Source organism: Glycine soja, chromosome 7 (assembly GCF_004193775.1).
Source record: "Glycine soja cultivar W05 chromosome 7, ASM419377v2, whole genome shotgun sequence".
NCBI classification, from domain to species: domain Eukaryota; kingdom Viridiplantae; phylum Streptophyta; class Magnoliopsida; order Fabales; family Fabaceae; genus Glycine; species Glycine soja.
In genome coordinates this window covers 14,051,040-14,069,858 of record NC_041008.1, presented here as the reverse complement: position 1 = coordinate 14,069,858, position 18,819 = coordinate 14,051,040, and the positions used below count along the sequence as shown (strand labels likewise).

Sequence of the window (18,819 nt, the reverse complement as noted above, 5' to 3'; positions counted from 1 at the left end):
AATTTGTTATGTAATAAGTTTAGGGTTCTTTGTATAAGATGTGTTTTATTTTAAATGTTAGGTGGACCAAATTCATGGATCTTTATCAATAATTTTGAATATTTTTAAAGAATTCAAAGAGTCTTTTAAAATCTTAGGAATCCATAGTGTCCTTTTAAATCTTATGAATTCATATTTTGTAAATTCATTAAAATTTGAACTATAAAATCTTAATCATAAAAGTCATTTAAAAAAATCTTTAAAATCATTACATTCTTACAAAATCTTTTAAAATTCAGTATTTTTTTATGATAAAATAATCTTTTAAGATCCTAATCCAATACACTTCCTTAGTCTTTTGACATATTAGTCTTCCTTTATTATGAAATAGTCAAATAATCATTTCAAAGTGTATCTCTATTCCAGAATAACTATTTTGGAATATGAAAATTATATTCCAAAATAGGTTTTTAGATTACATATCCCTATTTCAAAATATAACTTTTGTATTTTAGAACAACTCTTTCAGAATAGGGATAAATAATCTGAAATATATATTTTACATTATGGGATAACTATTTTGAAATAGGGTGACAAATTTTATTTTCTTTTCACTTTTCTCTTTATCCTAATTTGAGTTCACCTTTTCACCTTGCACCACCCACACATTTCGTCCCTCACCCCAAACCCATTATCATCCCTCATATGAAATCGATCCCATCCCCAAACCTAAAACCCTACCAAACTTCTCCTTATCCTTCGTCTCACTTTCCAAAGGCATAACCATTCCGTTGTTGGTGAGGAAGGCAAGCATGTTAGAAATGAAGATGAGGTAGCTAACATAGGGCGAGGGATGAGCACAATTTGGTGTGGACTGTGAGAATGCCCTCAAAGCATTTGTTGACAACACAGACGATGGCATCATCGGAGGGGAGGGGGTCTGTGGGGGTGGAGGTGGTGGTGTTGAGGTGCATGGGGAAGGGTATCTGCATCCATTCAAGTCTGTTTTGATGGTGCTTGAAGCAAGAAGAGGGTGCAGAAAGTAATTCCAAGTCTTTAGGCTTATATTTTCACTCTTGGTCTGCACTAGAGTTCGTTCGACCGAATTGCCATTCTAAATCATAAATTTTCAAATTAAAAAAAATGTAATTTTAAATAAAACAATATAGTGTGTGGTCTCTCTTGATGTACAACCTCGACGGACAAGAAACAATCATTAGCTCCATCACTATCCTACAACCAACAAAGGAATATAAACTGATTTTTTTTCTTTTCATTTCAATGAATATACACAAAGCCTGAAGAATAAAATAATAGAGACCCTAAAAATGATATCAGGGTCTAGCCAAGTAACCTATAATCAATAGCTAACAGCTACATGTAAATGATAGCAACCAATTAAGCTCATCGTGCCCAAGAAACAGAATCAATTTCATCCCTTGCCGCTTTATATAGTTCAAGCCTTTTAGCACATTGTTGCCTCCGCTCCATCAAGGCAGGGTTTTCATCTAACAACTGTGATAGCTGTTTAGCCTGCACCAACATTAATATTACGGATATACTTAAAACAACTAAAATTGGTATCATACAATAAAATACATTACATGTTCTCATGGATAGTCACATGCCTAATTGGTGGTTTGGAGGAGTGAGGGGGAGTTCCCGTGTTATAATCACACATCCTTATGAAGAAAGATCTATGGCTATTGATTCAAATAAATTTTCTCTGTATTTTTTGTAGTTTATATAAACAAAAAGGTTGAACTAGCTACTTGGTCCCTACAGTTGTAATCATTTTAAGTTTTAGTTCCTATACAAGACAACTATAAATTTTAGACCTCACACATGCATAAAAGTTGAGTTTTAATCTTTATTGCTAAATCCCAGAGAAAGTTTTCTGACAGTCATTACAAAAATTTTCTGACAGTAATAAAAACTGTCACAAAAAACTTTGTAAGACTAAAACTTATAATTCTCATGTAGGGATTAAAATTTAAAATGGAGACAACTACAGGACCAAGTGAATAGTTAAATCACATAAAAGTTGCACACAATCACCCCTAGGATATCACTTCAGAGGTATATCTAATGCAAACCCAAGGAACAATTATTCTTCCATGGTAAAGATATTTAGTTTAAGTCCATATCATGTAGAAAAGACTGATTGTATTTTATTCGATTGATTCCAAGAGTACTCCACCGTTCCAAAAGAAGAACAATATCTTTGTTACCAAGAAAGGAAAGATGAGTTTTAATTGCAAAGATAGGAAACATATGAGTTTTAATTGTAAGCGAGAGCGAGAGCAAGAGTGAGAGAGTACCTCTTTCTTCCCTATTTGTGTGTAGAAATGGTTTAGCAATGACAGTTTTGCTTCTCTGACCTGACAATAAACCACAGCCTTTGGAATAGTGTTCCTAAGAGTGTCTGATACCATACCGATATAGGAAGATACGTTTGATCCAATCCTCCTGTAATGCCCTTCTCCATATCGATCCACATTTGGGGTAGGCTGATTAGCTGGATTTCCAGCTTTCTCCATTTCTTGAGGAAGTTTCCGGAAGAACTCCACAGTGAGATATGAAGCTTCCATGTCCACAAGCCGGATAACTGTCTTCTTACTCTCTTCACGGAACCTCTCTAAAGCCTCATTTGTACCTGCAGCTATTTCGGCTTGGAGAGTTGGGAAACGTCTCAGTTCCTATTCAACCACAAATTCTTAGCTTATTGACCATTCTAGTAACTATGAACAACTATAAAATAAAGGACAAAACTAAGGTGTAGTTTCTTAAGTGTTTTTAGTGTTGTTCTCCAATCAGAATTGGAGTTTTGTCTTGGTAATCCATGTAATAAAATCATCTATAAAAGATGTAATAAAATCATCTATAAAAGATAAACATAGATTACCAAGGTAAAACTCCAATTCTAGTTGAAGAACAACACCAAAAATACTTATGAAACCGTATGTCTGTATCTGAGTTTTGTCCTAAAATAAATCCCCAAGCTTTACCTGAGTTTCAGCTATTGATTTCCTCACAAGTTCTTTTAAGACAAAGTGAACCTACATCCGAACCGTAGAAATCCAACTTTAACTCTTAATGCCAGCTTCAAAATAAATAACAAAAAAGAAAAGAAGAGCGCGACCAGGTACACTTACTGCATCGACTGAAGCTTCAGCTGGACCTCTAAAGTAGCCGAGAGCTCCCTCAATGAGGCGTCGGTAACCTTGCTCTGGGGCAATTAAGTGAGGCTGGTAGCCATCTGCCTCTGATACCACTTTCCTTACATTTTGAAGAGAAAGATATCGGTCAAATGGAAGCTTCCGTAACGCTGCAGGAAGCTGATTGTCAAAGACATTATAGATCCTATCTCCTCCTGGTCGCCTATGACAATAAACAAAAGGGTGATTATGTAATCAAAGAGACCTTTCAACTTGTGAATCAGACAAGGAGCTGACTCCATAACTATCATTCAAAATTGCTTTACCATATTCAGGTGGGTACATTAAATCTTTGCCATGCCTTTGCATAGCAGTACACAGTAGTTTTTCTAGAAAAGAAAACCAATATTTAAAGTAGGAATTATAGCTAGTTCAAAACAAAAAGGAGCATTACTTAGACATTAATTCATGATTTTGGGAAAACAAGTCAAACACCTAATTTGAAGGAAGTTCATGTTTAGTAATGATTTCTTTAAGGGAAATAATTTTTTTTTTCTTTTTCAAAAAGCTCTCTCTAAGAAATTGAAAAAAAAGAATATTTCATCCCAAATTAAGCTAACCCAAATATGCACTAATCCCTTAAGAATGGATTGAAAATAGTCACACTACAATAACCAAATGTTGTTCACCTAAAAATTCAAGATTAAATTAGTTTTTTTTCATCTAATTTATTATTTAAGTTCAATTTGATTTTTTAATTTTTTTTATTATTTTTAAGTTCAATTTGATCTTTTAATTTTTTGTCCTTTAATTTTTAAAATTGATTCATTTTTTAGAAAATGTATATTTTGTGACGATTTAAAACTATGTAGTGGTGGTTTTGAATAATCACAAGAAAGTGTGATTTCTTATAATTTAGAATGAAAGAACAAATTGAATTGATTTAAAAAATTAAATGATCAAATTATACCTGAAAAAAAGCAAAGGATCAAATTAATTCTAAAAAATAAATTAAAGGACTAAGAAATTAATTTAACCAAAATTCGCAAGATAGAGAAAAAATCGAACATCATAGCATATATTTACCCTCCATCTAGATGCTCCTTGAATATCCGATCAAATGCGCGGCATAGTTCTAGGATGGTGTATAGTTGAGCCTGTAAGAGAGAATAGTTGAAATATTCCTCTGCGGGATATTATAGGAAGAATTTACACTTTCAGGAAATAATCACAAATGTAAACCACTCACCCCAGCATCAGCAGCAATTGGTCTCCCAATTTGGTTCATCTCTGATTCAAGCTCTTCAATTGTTTTGTTTATCAAAGATGTTATATTAGGTATCCGTGCCCTAATTACTGACTCCAAATGCTACAAAATAGTTAACATGATCAAAATAACAAGTTATTTCATAATAAGGGCAAAAAACAGCTTTCTGAAAAACAAACCTGTGAGAGAAGTTTTGCAAGGTATACGGAACCCATTTTATTGGCTAAGTGCCCATAGTCAGGACTAGTTTCAAAATACTCACTCTCCTTACGTCTAGCAACAATCATATCAACGTTTTTATTGATATCTGCTTGGGATCGATTAACTACACCAACCCAGGGATGTTGCAGACGGTAAGATCTTCCTTCAAGGACCTTAAGGGAATAAAAATGGGTAAGACAAACTAATTATATATGGTTATACAGGCACTGCTCATAACCACTGCAGGGGGAAAATGTGAGAGGGAGTGAGAAATATTACATCCAATGCATTAGTTCCTTTGTCCATCAAATCCAGCTTTGTCAACACTCCAAATGTCCTCTCACCTGAATTGTTTATAGACAAGGATGTCAGTGACAAACAATGACTCCAGCTAAGGAAATAAGTGAAAATTCCACAACATTTAAATACCTGAGGGATCCACCTCCCTCGAAAGTTTAATAGCATCAGAAGTTGCTATGTCTTGGTTGGCTGGAGATATTGCCAGTATAATACAATTAGGCTGTCAAAAGCAACAAGTATTGGTTAAAGCAAATATGTATCTTGATGCCATCACCACTTCCTGATTAATTTATCATTAGTAAACACTTCACAAATGTATTAAAATGCCGCTAAACTACCCATCACCAATAGAAACAGAAAGGAATTTTGATGCATCATCCAATTAAAATTTTCAATCGGAAGAGAGGAGGAATTAAGAGACATAACCAAAAAAACTTCTTTTACCTTCTCAACAAAAGATCGAACCATATTTTCAATGTCTTGAGCAATAGTCTCGGGCTGTCCCTCTGAAAATGGATATTGTTAATCAGTACAAACTTTACAAGTATCACATTATCCAAAATAAACTTATTTACAGTAAGCAATTGAATGCAAATCATACCTACAGCAACTTTAGTTAATCCAGGTAAATCAATCAAAGTTAGGTTGACAACTGCTCAAACAACAAACAAATTGAATTAGGAAACACAAATAAGACTTGAATCTCCAGTCTCAATTCATGCCACATAATCTATTTACTATATAAGAAAAGATGGTCTAGCTATACATAAAAGGAATAAAAGTGAAATTAACTCAGATAATTAATAAATGGAAAAATATAAATTAAATAAAAAAAATCAAAAACTGACTAGTGCTGTTTTAAGTGAAACACATCAAATCTATAAAAACAGTCATGAGTGAAGTCAAGAGTAAATTGTAAACAAGGTAGCTGCAACTAGCCAGAAAGCAGGTAATAGCCTAGCCCTTACTAAAATATATACTAATCCTGCTCTATTAAAATGGAAGCAACTGCTGGGGAAGTAGGCTTCAGCAAACCAGCAACCTTTGTCAGAACAGGTAGAAAAAAATCAAAAGAAGGAAGGAAAAATCATATTAGAATTTTATGGACCATAATACTTGGAATAAGATAAATAATGGGGAAAGGTAAGGTAAGAAGCAGCTCTAGTCCTTGGAAAATTCAAGCAACTCTTCAGTAAATTAATTTCTTTAGGTTATTCTTCATTCTTACATTAAAGGACAGGAAATGGTTCCTGTATTAGGTTTTAAAATTATAAGTACATTGGTGACACTCTTTCTGAGTCTTTCCCTTTACTGATCGGTATTTATTTTGACTCATCCCCTAATCACCCAGATTTATGGTGTACAGCCATTGATTATTTGAAAGGAGCTTACTTCACAGACAAGCAAACAGATTATAGGAAACTGTTATATTGATTAGCATACTCTTTGGGCTGTTGCTCTTCTTTTTTTTTTCTTTCAATATGGTTACAGAATACTATTTCCTCTGTTTTTTGCAATCTTTTCTTTATTTCAATAATAATTTTCCTTCAAAAATAAACAACAGAAGCATCAAACATAAGTTTCCAGAGACCATCTAATTAAGTTTTCAGAAAGTAAGAGTCAGAGACAATAACAGTTAAAGCTCACCATGTGGAGAATAAATGCTAAGATGAATTGGAACAGGAGATATTTGTTTTGTCCTCCCCGTTACTCTATCAGTTTCATTCTGAATTTCCTGACGGACAAATGCTGCAAAAGGAAAACCAATTTTTTTAGACAAGATATTTGATAAATTATAAGAAAAAAAGAAAAGGAAAAAAGCAATTGCACACAGATAATTGCACCAGGAAGCCAAGTAGCCAGCATTACAATGATGACATGATAAATTTCTCTAGCAAACTACTACTTCAAGGATAATGACACAAAAAGGAAGAAAATAGCTTGAAAGAGTAATGTCACATTTAAGTAACATTGGTAAAACAAGCCTAACAGTAAAGCTAAACATCTAACCCCCACAGCACAATTATAGGGGACACAGACACGCACCCAAAACAAATGAAACATAATGGATTAACGGAATCAGATAATGCCATTAATTACAAAACCCAACATCAAAACCAGCATTAAAATTGTGGTACAAGCAACCAGAGACAGGGGAAACAAAAAAGACCATCCTATCCTATTCCTATAATTAGCAAATACAGATACAGTAATATGAATTTAATTTCTCTAGTGTCAGTTTCCACAGTCAACCAATTAAGAATAAATTATAAGAGCTATACGACTTTTAAAGTAGTTATGGTATTAATCGACAAACTTGATCATACATGTCAATTTGCAATTGAAAAACAAAATAAAAACCATTTGTGCCATTACAACGCAAACCTCAACTCAACATATCAATTTATCAAAATTATCAACGTGTAAACCTCAGATTATAGAAATAGAAAATGCACCGAGCAACGAGCATGTTTGGTTTGCAGTCACAAAATTACGTTTGAGGCAAAAGTAATTTTGCGAACGGATCAGGACTCTTGCTTTTGCATTCATTTTACTTTTTTATTTGTTGAATTTGCATTAGAACGCCCGCCACAGCATTTTCAACTTCAAACTAAATATGCACAAAATTGGTAACTGAACCAAATTACCATAATCGGTTATCTTTTGCCCTGGCATGTGAAGAAACTCTGCATACTCCTTCGCTCTACCGTCAACCTTATGAAGCTGCAACACCAATGGACGCCTCGTCACAATTCCTGCAATTCAAACTCAAACTTAAACTCAAATTCAATTCGTAAATTAATTAACTAAATTAACTTAATAAATAACACTCCACAAACCAAAAAAATTAAAAAGAGCGCACCTGATCCTCTAGGAAGAAAGTCACGTCCAACGATGCTTTCCAAAACCGAAGACTTCCCCGAACTCTGTATTCATTTTCAATACAACAAATAAATTCAGAAGGAAAACAAAATTTTACTTTGGACAAAACTTAAGGTTTTATAAAACAGTCTGCCTGCGACCGCGATTTGGGTCACAGCATCACGGTTTTTTAACTGTCCGCAACCGCAATTGGACCACATCGACCGCATTTGGCTGCAATTTGCCGTAATATCAACAAACTCGACGAAACTGCAACGTGTCCGCGATCGATATTTAAAACCTTAAACATATATACAGCTCCTTAGGTGTTGTTTGTGTTGGTCTTCAGTCAGAGTTAAATTTTTACTATTTCATTCACATTAAAAGATTATGCGGTTATCGAGGTGAGACTCTACTTCTGACTCGAGAACAACGCAAACAGAAACAGCACCTAAGAAATTGTGGATAAGCTTTCTCCTTTTATTTTGAATGGTTTCTACTTCTAAGACAAAACAAACGTGTTCATGTTACAGAGAATGATGACCTGGCCACCGACGACAGCGACGGAGGGAAGAGCTTCCCAGAGAGAAGAGAAGGCGCTGTTGTCGGCGGCGCCGTAGTCGCCGAGCACGGTGCAGGCCTGCTGGATTCTGTTCACCAAGCCGATCAAGCTCTCCATGCTCGTCATACTGTGAAGATGAATAATAATAATAAGAAGAAGAAGAAGGTTTTAGCTACAACAGAGGATTCAGAAACCCTAAATTTTCAGAGAAAGAGAGAGAAACTTGGCGGAGAAGTTACAGAGAGAGGGATAACGGAAGGAGAGAAAGAGCGATGAAATACTAATGTGGAAGGTTCTTTCTTGCGGTTGCTACTTACTCTTTCTTTCTTACTATAATTTATTCATGGAAAATATTACAAGCCGCGTTAAATTAGTGTCTTAAAAATATAATATATTTATTATTAGTTAACAAGATTTTAAATTTAATTAATACGTTATTAATTACAGACATAAAAAATTTAAAAAACTTAACTAATTAAATACTATATATTATCAATATTTTTTATTAATTTTTATTAATAAATTAAAAATTATTAACTTTTTAAAAGTTTAATTAGAATGCATTTCAACCATAGAATATTTTTATACCATCATCAGCTAATCATAATTTGAGTTTAATTTTTATCAATTAGGAAAAATATTTTATATTTTTAGTAATGAAAATATGACATAAGAGTTAATTAATATAAGAATCAGTAAGCTTATCATACATATCAATCAATAAATTCGATTTCACCTTAATCAACTTAAATTTAAAACTTTTTTTACACATTAACTGATTAAAAGTTATTTTTAGAAATTAAAAGTGAGGTAAAACATTTGTTTGCTATATATAACTTTTTAACTAATGTCCTAGAAAGCTTGATATATATATATATATATATATATATATATATATATTGTTATTATTTTTGTCAGTGAGCTTATTGGTTTTGTTTAAGGAAAAGCAAAGCATCAATTGTTTGAATGTTGAACGTTGAAATTTGAAATTGAAGAGTATTTTGACGATCTCAGGTAATGTCTCTGTGTGCTGGCCCGCATGCATGTGTATCGAGAACAAAGGAGGCGGTCAATTTTCAACTTCGTTCAATATTTCTTTATTGGATTGGATAGTATAATATTTTTATTTTATTTACAACTAAATTATTATTATTCTTATCGCTACTATATATCCATATTTCTATTTTACTATCTCGTTTTTAAACGTTAAAATTGATATATTTTTAAATTTTCCTAATTATAAAACTCGGTTTCAAAACTATCTTTATCACTAATATGTTAATAGTTCACATTTTTAAAATTCTAAATATATAAAATAATATTTTATAGAGATAGAGATGTTTCTAACTAACAATGAAATGTTCTCTTGCATAGTAAATCAAATTATAGTAGACATATATACACATTAAAATTTGATATATTGTCTCATTAGATATTTTGAAGATATCAATATTCATTTGAGAATTATAAATGTTATATAAAAAAATTAAATTTATGTGTATGTGCCTAATATGCTTATTCTTTATATTTGTGGCGATCGATTACTTTACCCACAATAGAAGTTTCTTCTATATTTATATGGATCAAAGTGAATAACTATAAGTTTGGAATGGATCCTAACTTATAGATTAGGGATCGACATAAATGTAGAATATTCATCAATTGATTGCAAAATTCTTCCTTAATCCATGATGAGAACTTTATATCAAAAATACTTTTTTGCACATAATGACAAATGAAGTGATATCTTATCTCAATATGATTAGCTTTTGAATATTGTATGGGATTTTTGGATAAATTAATTACACTAGTGTTGTTGCAATATATTAGTATGAAGTTTTACCATTAGTACTTTGTCAAGAAAATATGACATATTGGGATAAAAGTCTTCTCAAGGAAGTGTGTTCTAGCACGATGGGTACTTTTACATGGGATTAACCTTAGAGGCTTCTAAAATTAGTGTTTGACATTATTTATCATAATTGTGTATTTAATTAGGACTCGAATTCGAGATGTTTTATTCAAATTTATTTTTTTTTTGGGAAAAAGAATGTAAATTATATTAAACCCAAAATGATACAATAATAAACGGGGCATACCCCGCAGTTAAAGAAAATCAAAAGTCTCCCTAATACAAGAAGACCTATATCAAGATGCTAAAACAAATGCAACAGGTGCGCTTGTCTATACATAAGAAACTTAATCTTGCTAATAACCTCTATTACAGAAAATTGATAATCTTCAAAAATCAGCTTGTTCCTAAACAGCCAAATGCAGTAGACTGTAATTGCTATAGCCAGACAACGTAATTTTCCTTGAACACCTGATGTGGATCTGCCCCTAATTAAAGAGTCAGTAATGCGTTGTAAAGAAGTGAAACGCCTGCGGAAAGGAGTCAAATCACGAATGTGAGCCCAAACTTGGAGAGATTTCCTGCAAGAAAAGAACAAATGAACATTTGAATCAGACTCATTTGAACATAAAGGGCAGAGGGAACCCTTGTTCAAAAAAGCAACTTTGTCAAGAGTAAGCAGCCGATTCCTTTTAGCAAGCCACAAAATGAAAGATATCTTAGGGGGGATTGCTGGGTTCCATATAACAGAACACCAACTAACAGTAGGCTTGACACCTCTAATGTATTCATAGACTTTGCCAACAAGCAATTGTTCATTGGTGCTCAAAGATTGAATCCTCTTTTTGGCCTCTTCCGTACTTAGCTCTTTAGAGATAATAAAGTCCCTTATTTGAATGATTTTCTTTATCAAAACTGAATCTGATGAAGAAGTATTGTAATTCCACACATCGCTCCCTCTGAAATAGTAATGGTGAACCCACCAAACTCATAGAGAATCTTTCTTACAATGAAAGTCCCACAGGATACGGGAAAGAAGCGCAAGGTTCAAGTCCTTGAGATTAAAAAGGCCTAAACCCCCTTCTTTTTTCGGAGAACAAACTACTGACCAAGCAACCAAGGGCTTGTTTTTGCCAATATCCGCTTTGCCCCACAGAAAATTACGGCACGAAGCGTTGATCCGGTCCAGAACAGATTGTGGCAAAGGAAAAATTCTCATCCAGAAATTCACAATTCCTTGAATAACCGCTCTGATCAACTCTAACTTACCTGCATAAGATAAAGACTTTTTGTTCCATCCCTGAATCAGACCAGTAATCTTGGAAAGCAAGGGAGCATAATGACATACATTTAATCTAGATGATAAAAGAGGAACACCCAAGTATCTGAAAGGGAAGTCACCCAAGCTAAATCCAGTAAGCTGCTGAATATGAGAAAGCTCATGAGGCCTAATACCGGCTGAGTATATGACAGATTTATCAGAGCTGATGGAAAGTTCTGAAACCCTACAGAAGTGCTGAAGCTTGGCAAACATAGTTGACACAGAAGGGATATCTCCTCTAGATAGAAGCATAATATCATCTGCAAAAGCCAAATGAGATAGCTGAATACTTGCACAATTGGGATGAAATTTAAAATTGGCATCATCCTTGAGGCTGCTCATATCTCTGGAAAAGTACTCCAAACAGAGCACAAACAGATAAGGGGAGAGAGGATCCCCTTGTCTAAGACCCCGCTGCCCTTTGAAGTGACCATAAATGGATCCATTGACTGCCACACTAAAGGAAGTGGAAGAAACACATTCCATGATCCAAGTACAGAACTGGGCTGGGAAGCCAATGGACTTAAGCATCCAATCCAAGAATTCCCAGGAAATGGAATCATAAGCTTTATGCAAGTCAATTTTCAGGAGGCATCTCGGAGAGGATCTTTTCTGGGCATATTTGCGCAAAATCTCTTGAACTAGGAAGATGTTGTCCATCATCTTTCTGTTCTTAATGAAAGCAGTTTGAGTTTTCCCAATAATAGTCTCAAGCACTGGGGCTATGCGGTTGGCCAGAATTTTAGATACAATCTTGTATAACAAATTACAGCAAGATATGGGTCTAAAATGGTTAACCTGGGAGGCCTGATCATGCTTAGGAATAAGCGCAATAATAGCATGGTTGAGTTGCTTTAGAATTTTTCCAGTTGTGAAGAATTCATTAACCGCTGCAAAGATATCATCACCAATGATATTCCAAGCCTTCTTGAAGAATAAAACATTGAAACCATCTGGCCCAGGAGCTTTATTGTTATCCATCACAGAAATAACGTTCCAAACCTCTTGCTTAGAAGTAGGGCAAAGTAAGGCCGCAAAGCAATCGGTGGGAACCTTAGGACCCCTATTGCAGATCGAAATGGATGGAGTTTGGGTCAGCTCATGAGCACTAAACAAATTCCTAAAGTGATTCACAAAAGCAAGGTCAATTTCATCTTGGGAGGAAGTGTTATGCCCATCCTTTAGCCTTATGGCAGCAATAAATCGACTGTGTCTGTTGCGCTTAATTAAAACATGAAAGAATTTGGAGCATTTATCAGCCTGCAGGAGATATTTGTTTTTGATGAGCTGAGCAAATTTCATAGACTCCGTTTTTCTAAGCATAATGGTCTGCCCTCTAGTGCGGTTTGCCAGAGCAAGAAGGGAAGGATCCTGAGGATTTTGCTTTAGAGAATTAAGCACACTGTTATATTCAGCCTCAACTAGCTCTACTCGGTTAGAGATGTTGCTGAAATCCTGCTTAAAAAGATTCTTCAAGGGAGCTTTAAGAGCTTTCAATTTCTTACAGACCTTGAACATGCTATAGCCATGAATATTTTGCTTCCAGACATCTGCAACAATTCTTAAGAAATTTGGATGATCCACAATAGCATTGTTGAATTTAAATGGAGAATTACCTCTAGGCACTACCAACTCAGTGGTGACAACTAGAGGAGTATGGTCTGAGATAGAAATAAACTCCATAACTTCACAAACAGAATTTCCAAAGGAATTGAACCAGACCTGGTTACATAAAGCTCTGTCCAGTTTGCTCCACACCCTGCCATTAGTCCACGTGTACAAGGGGCCATAAGTGTTGATGCTCCCCAACCCCAGGTCAGAATAGCAATCAACAAAATCTTGCAACTCATAAGCATTGGGCTCAGCTCCATTGAAACGGTCGGTGGGAGACAGAATGGAGTTGAAGTCACCAATGAGGAGTCAGGGGCAATTCATATTAGCATTGATACTATTTAGATTTATCCAAAGAGATCTTCTTGCCATAATGGAGTGAAGACCATAGATGAATGAAACCTGAAGGCGCTTGGCAGTGATTTTACAATCAATAGCACAATGAATCAATTGGGCATTTGACTCCAAAACAGAAAGATGAATCTTATCCTGCTTCCAGAGGATAAGAATTCTGCCAGCATTATGAGAAGCGAAGTTATGGGTGAAGTGCCAGTCATTAAACTTTCTTCTCATGATTTCCTCAACTGAAGTCTCATTCAACTTTGTTTCCAACACAGCCATGACGTTAATTTCCTTGCAGCGAAGGAAGTTCTGCATCGTATAATGCTTCAGAGGCAAATTAAACTGATGTTCCAAGAGGTAATGATCATGGATTCGGACGGGAGGAAACCTCCTCGACCCTAGTTACAGCTTTATGATTTCTTCCTCTTATTCAAATTTATTAATTATAGACAATTGTAACTTAAAATGAAAATCAAAGAGAGAAAAAAATCAACTGTATATCAAAATTGTCGCTTAACATATATCGTATTATCACTTATATGCATATTGTATATGGTGTTTAATAAACGTGGCGTTGAAAGAAAGTTTCACAAAGATTTCATTGTCTTTTCTTTTTACATATGCTCCCTGACACAAACTCCCTCCGTCTTATGGGAGGTTAGAGTACCAAATTTTATTGCCAGCAAACCGTGAAATGGTACTTATATTTATTAAAATAGTTTTATATTTTTATTTACTGTTTGAATTATTTTAAGATAATTATTTCAAAACCAAACAAACTTAATATATATATATATATATATATATATATATATATATATATAATGAATTATAATTAAATAATTATATAAATTTTTTAAACTCTTTTTCTCTATATTAATTATGTCAATTATTTATCTTTCTTTCTTTTCCTATCTTGTTGATGCCTTCACTCAAAAGATGTCTACTAGTCCTTTTCCTTTTTGTTGTCCTATTTTATCCTAACAAAAATTTGCAAACGTTTCTTTCTTCCTTCATTTTGTTGTATTGTTTGATATCATGCTTGCGTCACTTCACAAAACAAATAAATAGTGTTTAAATATAATGGTAATATTATTTGAGATAAATTTCTCAATAAAACAAAGTATTGATAGGAGAAAAAATAACAAATAAAAAAAATTATTTTATAAATTAAAATGTATCTTAATATGTGAAGTTTAAAAAGAGAACTTCTGTAAATTGAAGTGTGCAAATTGATTTTAACTTATGAAAAATTAATTTATTATTTCCTTATTTCTTGTTATAAATATTTATTAAAAACTTTGTACAAATAAGATCATAAAAAAAACTTTTTCTTTCGCATTAATCGCATAACTAGTGGAAAGAAAAGTTTTTCGCTATCTGAAAAAAAAATGAATAAGTTGACATCTTCAACATCTAAGGTACAATCATTTGTACTTATAACAAAACAACAATATATTCTTTGCCATCAAGGCTCATGCGACAGCTTGGGAGGTTGCCAACGAAGCAAGGAATATAATTGATTGTTGGTAAAAAAGAAATCTACATATTTTTTTATATAAAAAAATACGAACTTTAACATCGCTTAAATGGAGGGAAACTTACAGACGCACCCAATTTATTTCTAGCCAAAAAAAAAAAGTTGTGCATATTTTCTAAAAAAAATGGAAATTGAAATATTGATTGTGAATTATTACAGCACGACAAATTAGGTTGCTAAATTTATAATACAAGTTTCCCGTGTCAATAGGCTTCACTGTCTTTTACATATGCTCTCTCACGATATAAACTTATACACCCGTTAATGTTATCATTTTTTTTTTCTGGTATACCACCATTATAATACTAACATTTAACATGTGTAATATATATGATCAACATTTACTTTTATGTATTAAGAAAAACATTTACTTTAATGTGAAAATTATAATAAATAGATATTTTAAATAAGTTACTATTTAAAAAATGTTTAAAATGTTTATGAGAACACAAGAGTAACTATTTAATGAGAAACAAGAAAATTTATTACATTTCTTAAATTTTCATATAAAATATTTAAAAACACTTTAAAATATCTTATGTTTAAACTTTTTTTAACACAAATTAAGAATAATAAATAAGTTACTTATTGCAACCATTTTGTAAAATATTCTTACTCTTCGTATTGTAACTATTGAGTGGTTAAGGAGATAGTTAAAAAAAATGATAAGCACAATACTAAAAAATTATTAGATTGATGTAATATATTTATAACAAAATTAGAATAAAAATTTTAATATCTCATCGTAAATTAAAAATATTAGGCAATATCATTTTTTAATGTTAAAATATCAATAATTTATAATGGAGAGAGTATAAGAGTAGATTGTGAAAAAGAAAATAGAGCCAGTTAAGTTTTTATGGACTTAACTTTTTCAGATTCTAATTTTAAATTTCTCAAATTTTTTTCCTAACTTTTAGTCGTTCATTAATCATTAATCGATATTTTTAGTTTCTCTAAATTTTTTTTTGCACATTTTTAGTCTTTTATTTATTTTTATTGTTCAAAATATTGCTAAATACAAAATAAACAAGTGACTAAAATTAAACAAAACAAGAACTAATTTTCGACTGTAGAAATGAATAAAAGAATTTAGGGAGACTAAAAATATTGACAGAAAATTAATGAAAGATTAAAAGTTGTAAATGAAATTTTAAAAGACTAACAATTGAAATTTTAAAAAATTTCGGGACTGAAAGTTTAATTAATTCATAAAATATTTCTAGTTTTTTTCTTCTTTAATTTGGTTGTATCGTAAATACCAAGCTTCTGTCGGTTAACAAACAAAATAAATAGTGTCCTTCAACACCATAATACAAGTTCTTACACATAATAAAGAAAATTTTTCCTTTCCATTAATTGCTCAGCAAATAAATTTATATTTTTGGTCTTTCTAAAAAGAAAAAAAAAATACCAATTGAATTAGTTGAAATCTTGTATATTGTTTGCCAACAAGCGCATTCGATGGTCTTAGGAGGTTGCCAACAAAGCAAGAAATATAACTGATTGTTGCCTGTTGGTAAAAACAATCTAAAAAGTTTAGTTCACGAAACTAACATTAGCATTGAACTGTGGAAAGAAATTTTCAGTTGTACATATTTGTTTTTTTCTCTTCTAAAATTGCAATATTTAATTTAGTGAGTTAAAACAGGCCAACCAATTAGGTTGATAAATTTACAAGACAGCTTCTTCCTTGTCAATAAGCGGTGCCGCCATTCACCAAACGAGCATATCCTCATCAAAAGAATAAAAAAGATTTATCATTTTAATCTAGATTAGGTTTACAAAAATATACTAAAATAAGAATACTAATGGAAGATTACGGTTTGACCAAGGTTTGGCTTTGGTGGTACAAAATAATAGTAATTTATTCCCCAACACCTAGGAAAAAAATAATAAGTATAAGAAATAACTAAATTCTTATTTTCGTCCAAAAGACAAGCATTGTCGCTTTATTTTTTAATATTGTTGCCATCAATTTAATATGTCAACAGTATAAAGCATCAATACTTCTCTGTTCCTTAAAAAAATGTAATTCGATTTAATACTACAAAAATAGTATAATACAAAGTCTATTTAATTTAATTTCTTAATTATATTAAATTTCATGAAATTAATCCGTTAATTAGTGTTTTTGTTTTGTGATATCGTTAGTTAGAGTTTCAACGTGAATACACTGTATAGTTATGAAACTAAATTAATTTTTTTTTGAAGAAAAAAGTAACATAATAACTCTAGTATCTTTGTAAAATAAAAATAAAACTAACCAAATATGCAAGAATAATTTAATTTGGTTAAAATAATAATTTTATTTTTTTAAATAAATCAATTTAAACACGACTAAGTCCTTCAAATTAACATTATTGTGAAGGTTCCATCAGGGCATAAGTTATTCAAGCTAGTCCTCGTCCAACAAAAACACACTTGTGTAAAAATGTAAATAAATGGTTATGAAATATAAATATGTAAATAACTTGCAAAATTTATTTAATAATTTTTTAAGACTTTAAATCTGATGCATTATTATTGTGAAGAAAATTATACTTAATCAATTAAAAATCATTATTAATATGTATTTTAAGATCATTATTATAAACTTATTTTTCAAATATTAAATAAATAAGAGACTAAAAATAGATGAACTAATTTGAGTAATAAAAATAAATGAATGACAATAAACAATTTTAGAAAGAATAAAAATATTGACAAAAATAAAAAAAATTATTAAAAATCTAAATTTTTAATTAATTTAATAATTAAACAAAAAAAAGTTAACAGATTCCGGTTCTCCCCAAAACACCGGTCACGGTCACGTATCAGGGAATAGACTTGGTAATAAAACACTATTAAAAAAAACAGTAAAATAAATAAATACTTAAATAAATAAATAAAAAAGCTACTAGTAGCAAGCACTAGTAAGAAACTAGGCCACAAACATTCAATGAAACCCCGCGAGACAAAACATTACATCACTTAATCATTATAATGATCTCATTTTAAAAATCTAATCAAAAGGCAGCACCCTTCTAATTACACTTCTTTTTCAACATTTAAAATTTCATCAAAACCATTAACCGTTTCTCTTCCCCCTACCATTTTTAAATGCTTATTCACTACCACATGTTAAAAAACTAAGAATAAAAAAAATATTTTCTTCATAAAACATAAAATAAAAATCGTTTAATATTTATTTTAAAGTAAATAAGATACACTCGATGCCATCTAATTCATTTATGAACACACATCAAACAACTTAATTTTTTTTTCCTCATCACAATAACAATTAGCTGTCACAGTTATTAAATTCAACAAACAAACAAAAAAAGCGTCACAGTTATTGTTGTTTTTTTCTTATCTTTTCTATTTCGATCAATTAACAAAGGAACTAACAAACCATTTTAAAATTAATGGATAATAATAGCAATAAGAAGAAACACCTAAAGAGATGTTGTAATCCAGCAAACTCTTTCCTTATCCAACTTGTTAACAAAGCTGGTTCTCCATCTTTTTCCATCAACCCAAGTAACTTTCTTTCTCTCTCTAAACTCTTATACCCTCTCTCTCTCTCTCTTCCTTTTTCTCTTATTTCCATTTTTCATTTCTCTCTAACGTTGAAACCCTCACTAAGCAACCTTTTTCTCTTTCTCTCTCTTTATTTGTTTTTGCAAGAACAAGACAAAGCTTCCCCTTTAAATTCTCCGTAAGATTTTTTTTCTTTTGCTGAGAATTCTCCGTCAGATAGCTCTCTCTCAGAACTCACTACGACATCATCGGTTTCACAATATAAACAAAAACGGTGTCGTATTTTAAATAAAACGCAGACA

At 31.9% G+C, this 18,819-nt stretch overlaps 1 protein-coding gene across 2 annotated transcripts; it reads right to left on the bottom strand.

Annotated features, from left to right (window-relative positions):
• Positions 1–1,085: 1,085 nt before the first annotated feature.
• LOC114418828 (dynamin-related protein 1E-like) lies at positions 1,086–8,629 on the bottom strand. Of its 2 annotated transcripts, XM_028384350.1 has the most exons (16): positions 8,569–8,629; positions 8,312–8,456; positions 7,769–7,832; positions 7,554–7,661; positions 6,553–6,654; positions 5,507–5,557; positions 5,350–5,411; positions 5,035–5,125; positions 4,885–4,949; positions 4,584–4,778; positions 4,387–4,506; positions 4,224–4,294; positions 3,135–3,360; positions 2,988–3,038; positions 2,301–2,678; positions 1,086–1,512 (listed from the first exon to the last, which is right to left on the bottom strand). In XM_028384350.1, the coding sequence occupies exons 2-16, from the start codon at positions 8,453–8,455 to the stop codon at positions 1,384–1,386; spliced, it is 1,857 nt and encodes a 618-aa protein (XP_028240151.1). In that variant the 5' UTR covers position 8,456; positions 8,569–8,629; the 3' UTR covers positions 1,086–1,383. The 2 variants fall into 2 exon arrangements, with proteins under 2 accessions (XP_028240151.1, XP_028240150.1); XM_028384349.1 differs by having other exon boundaries at positions 8,312–8,607.
• Positions 8,630–18,819: the final 10,190 nt, after the last annotated feature.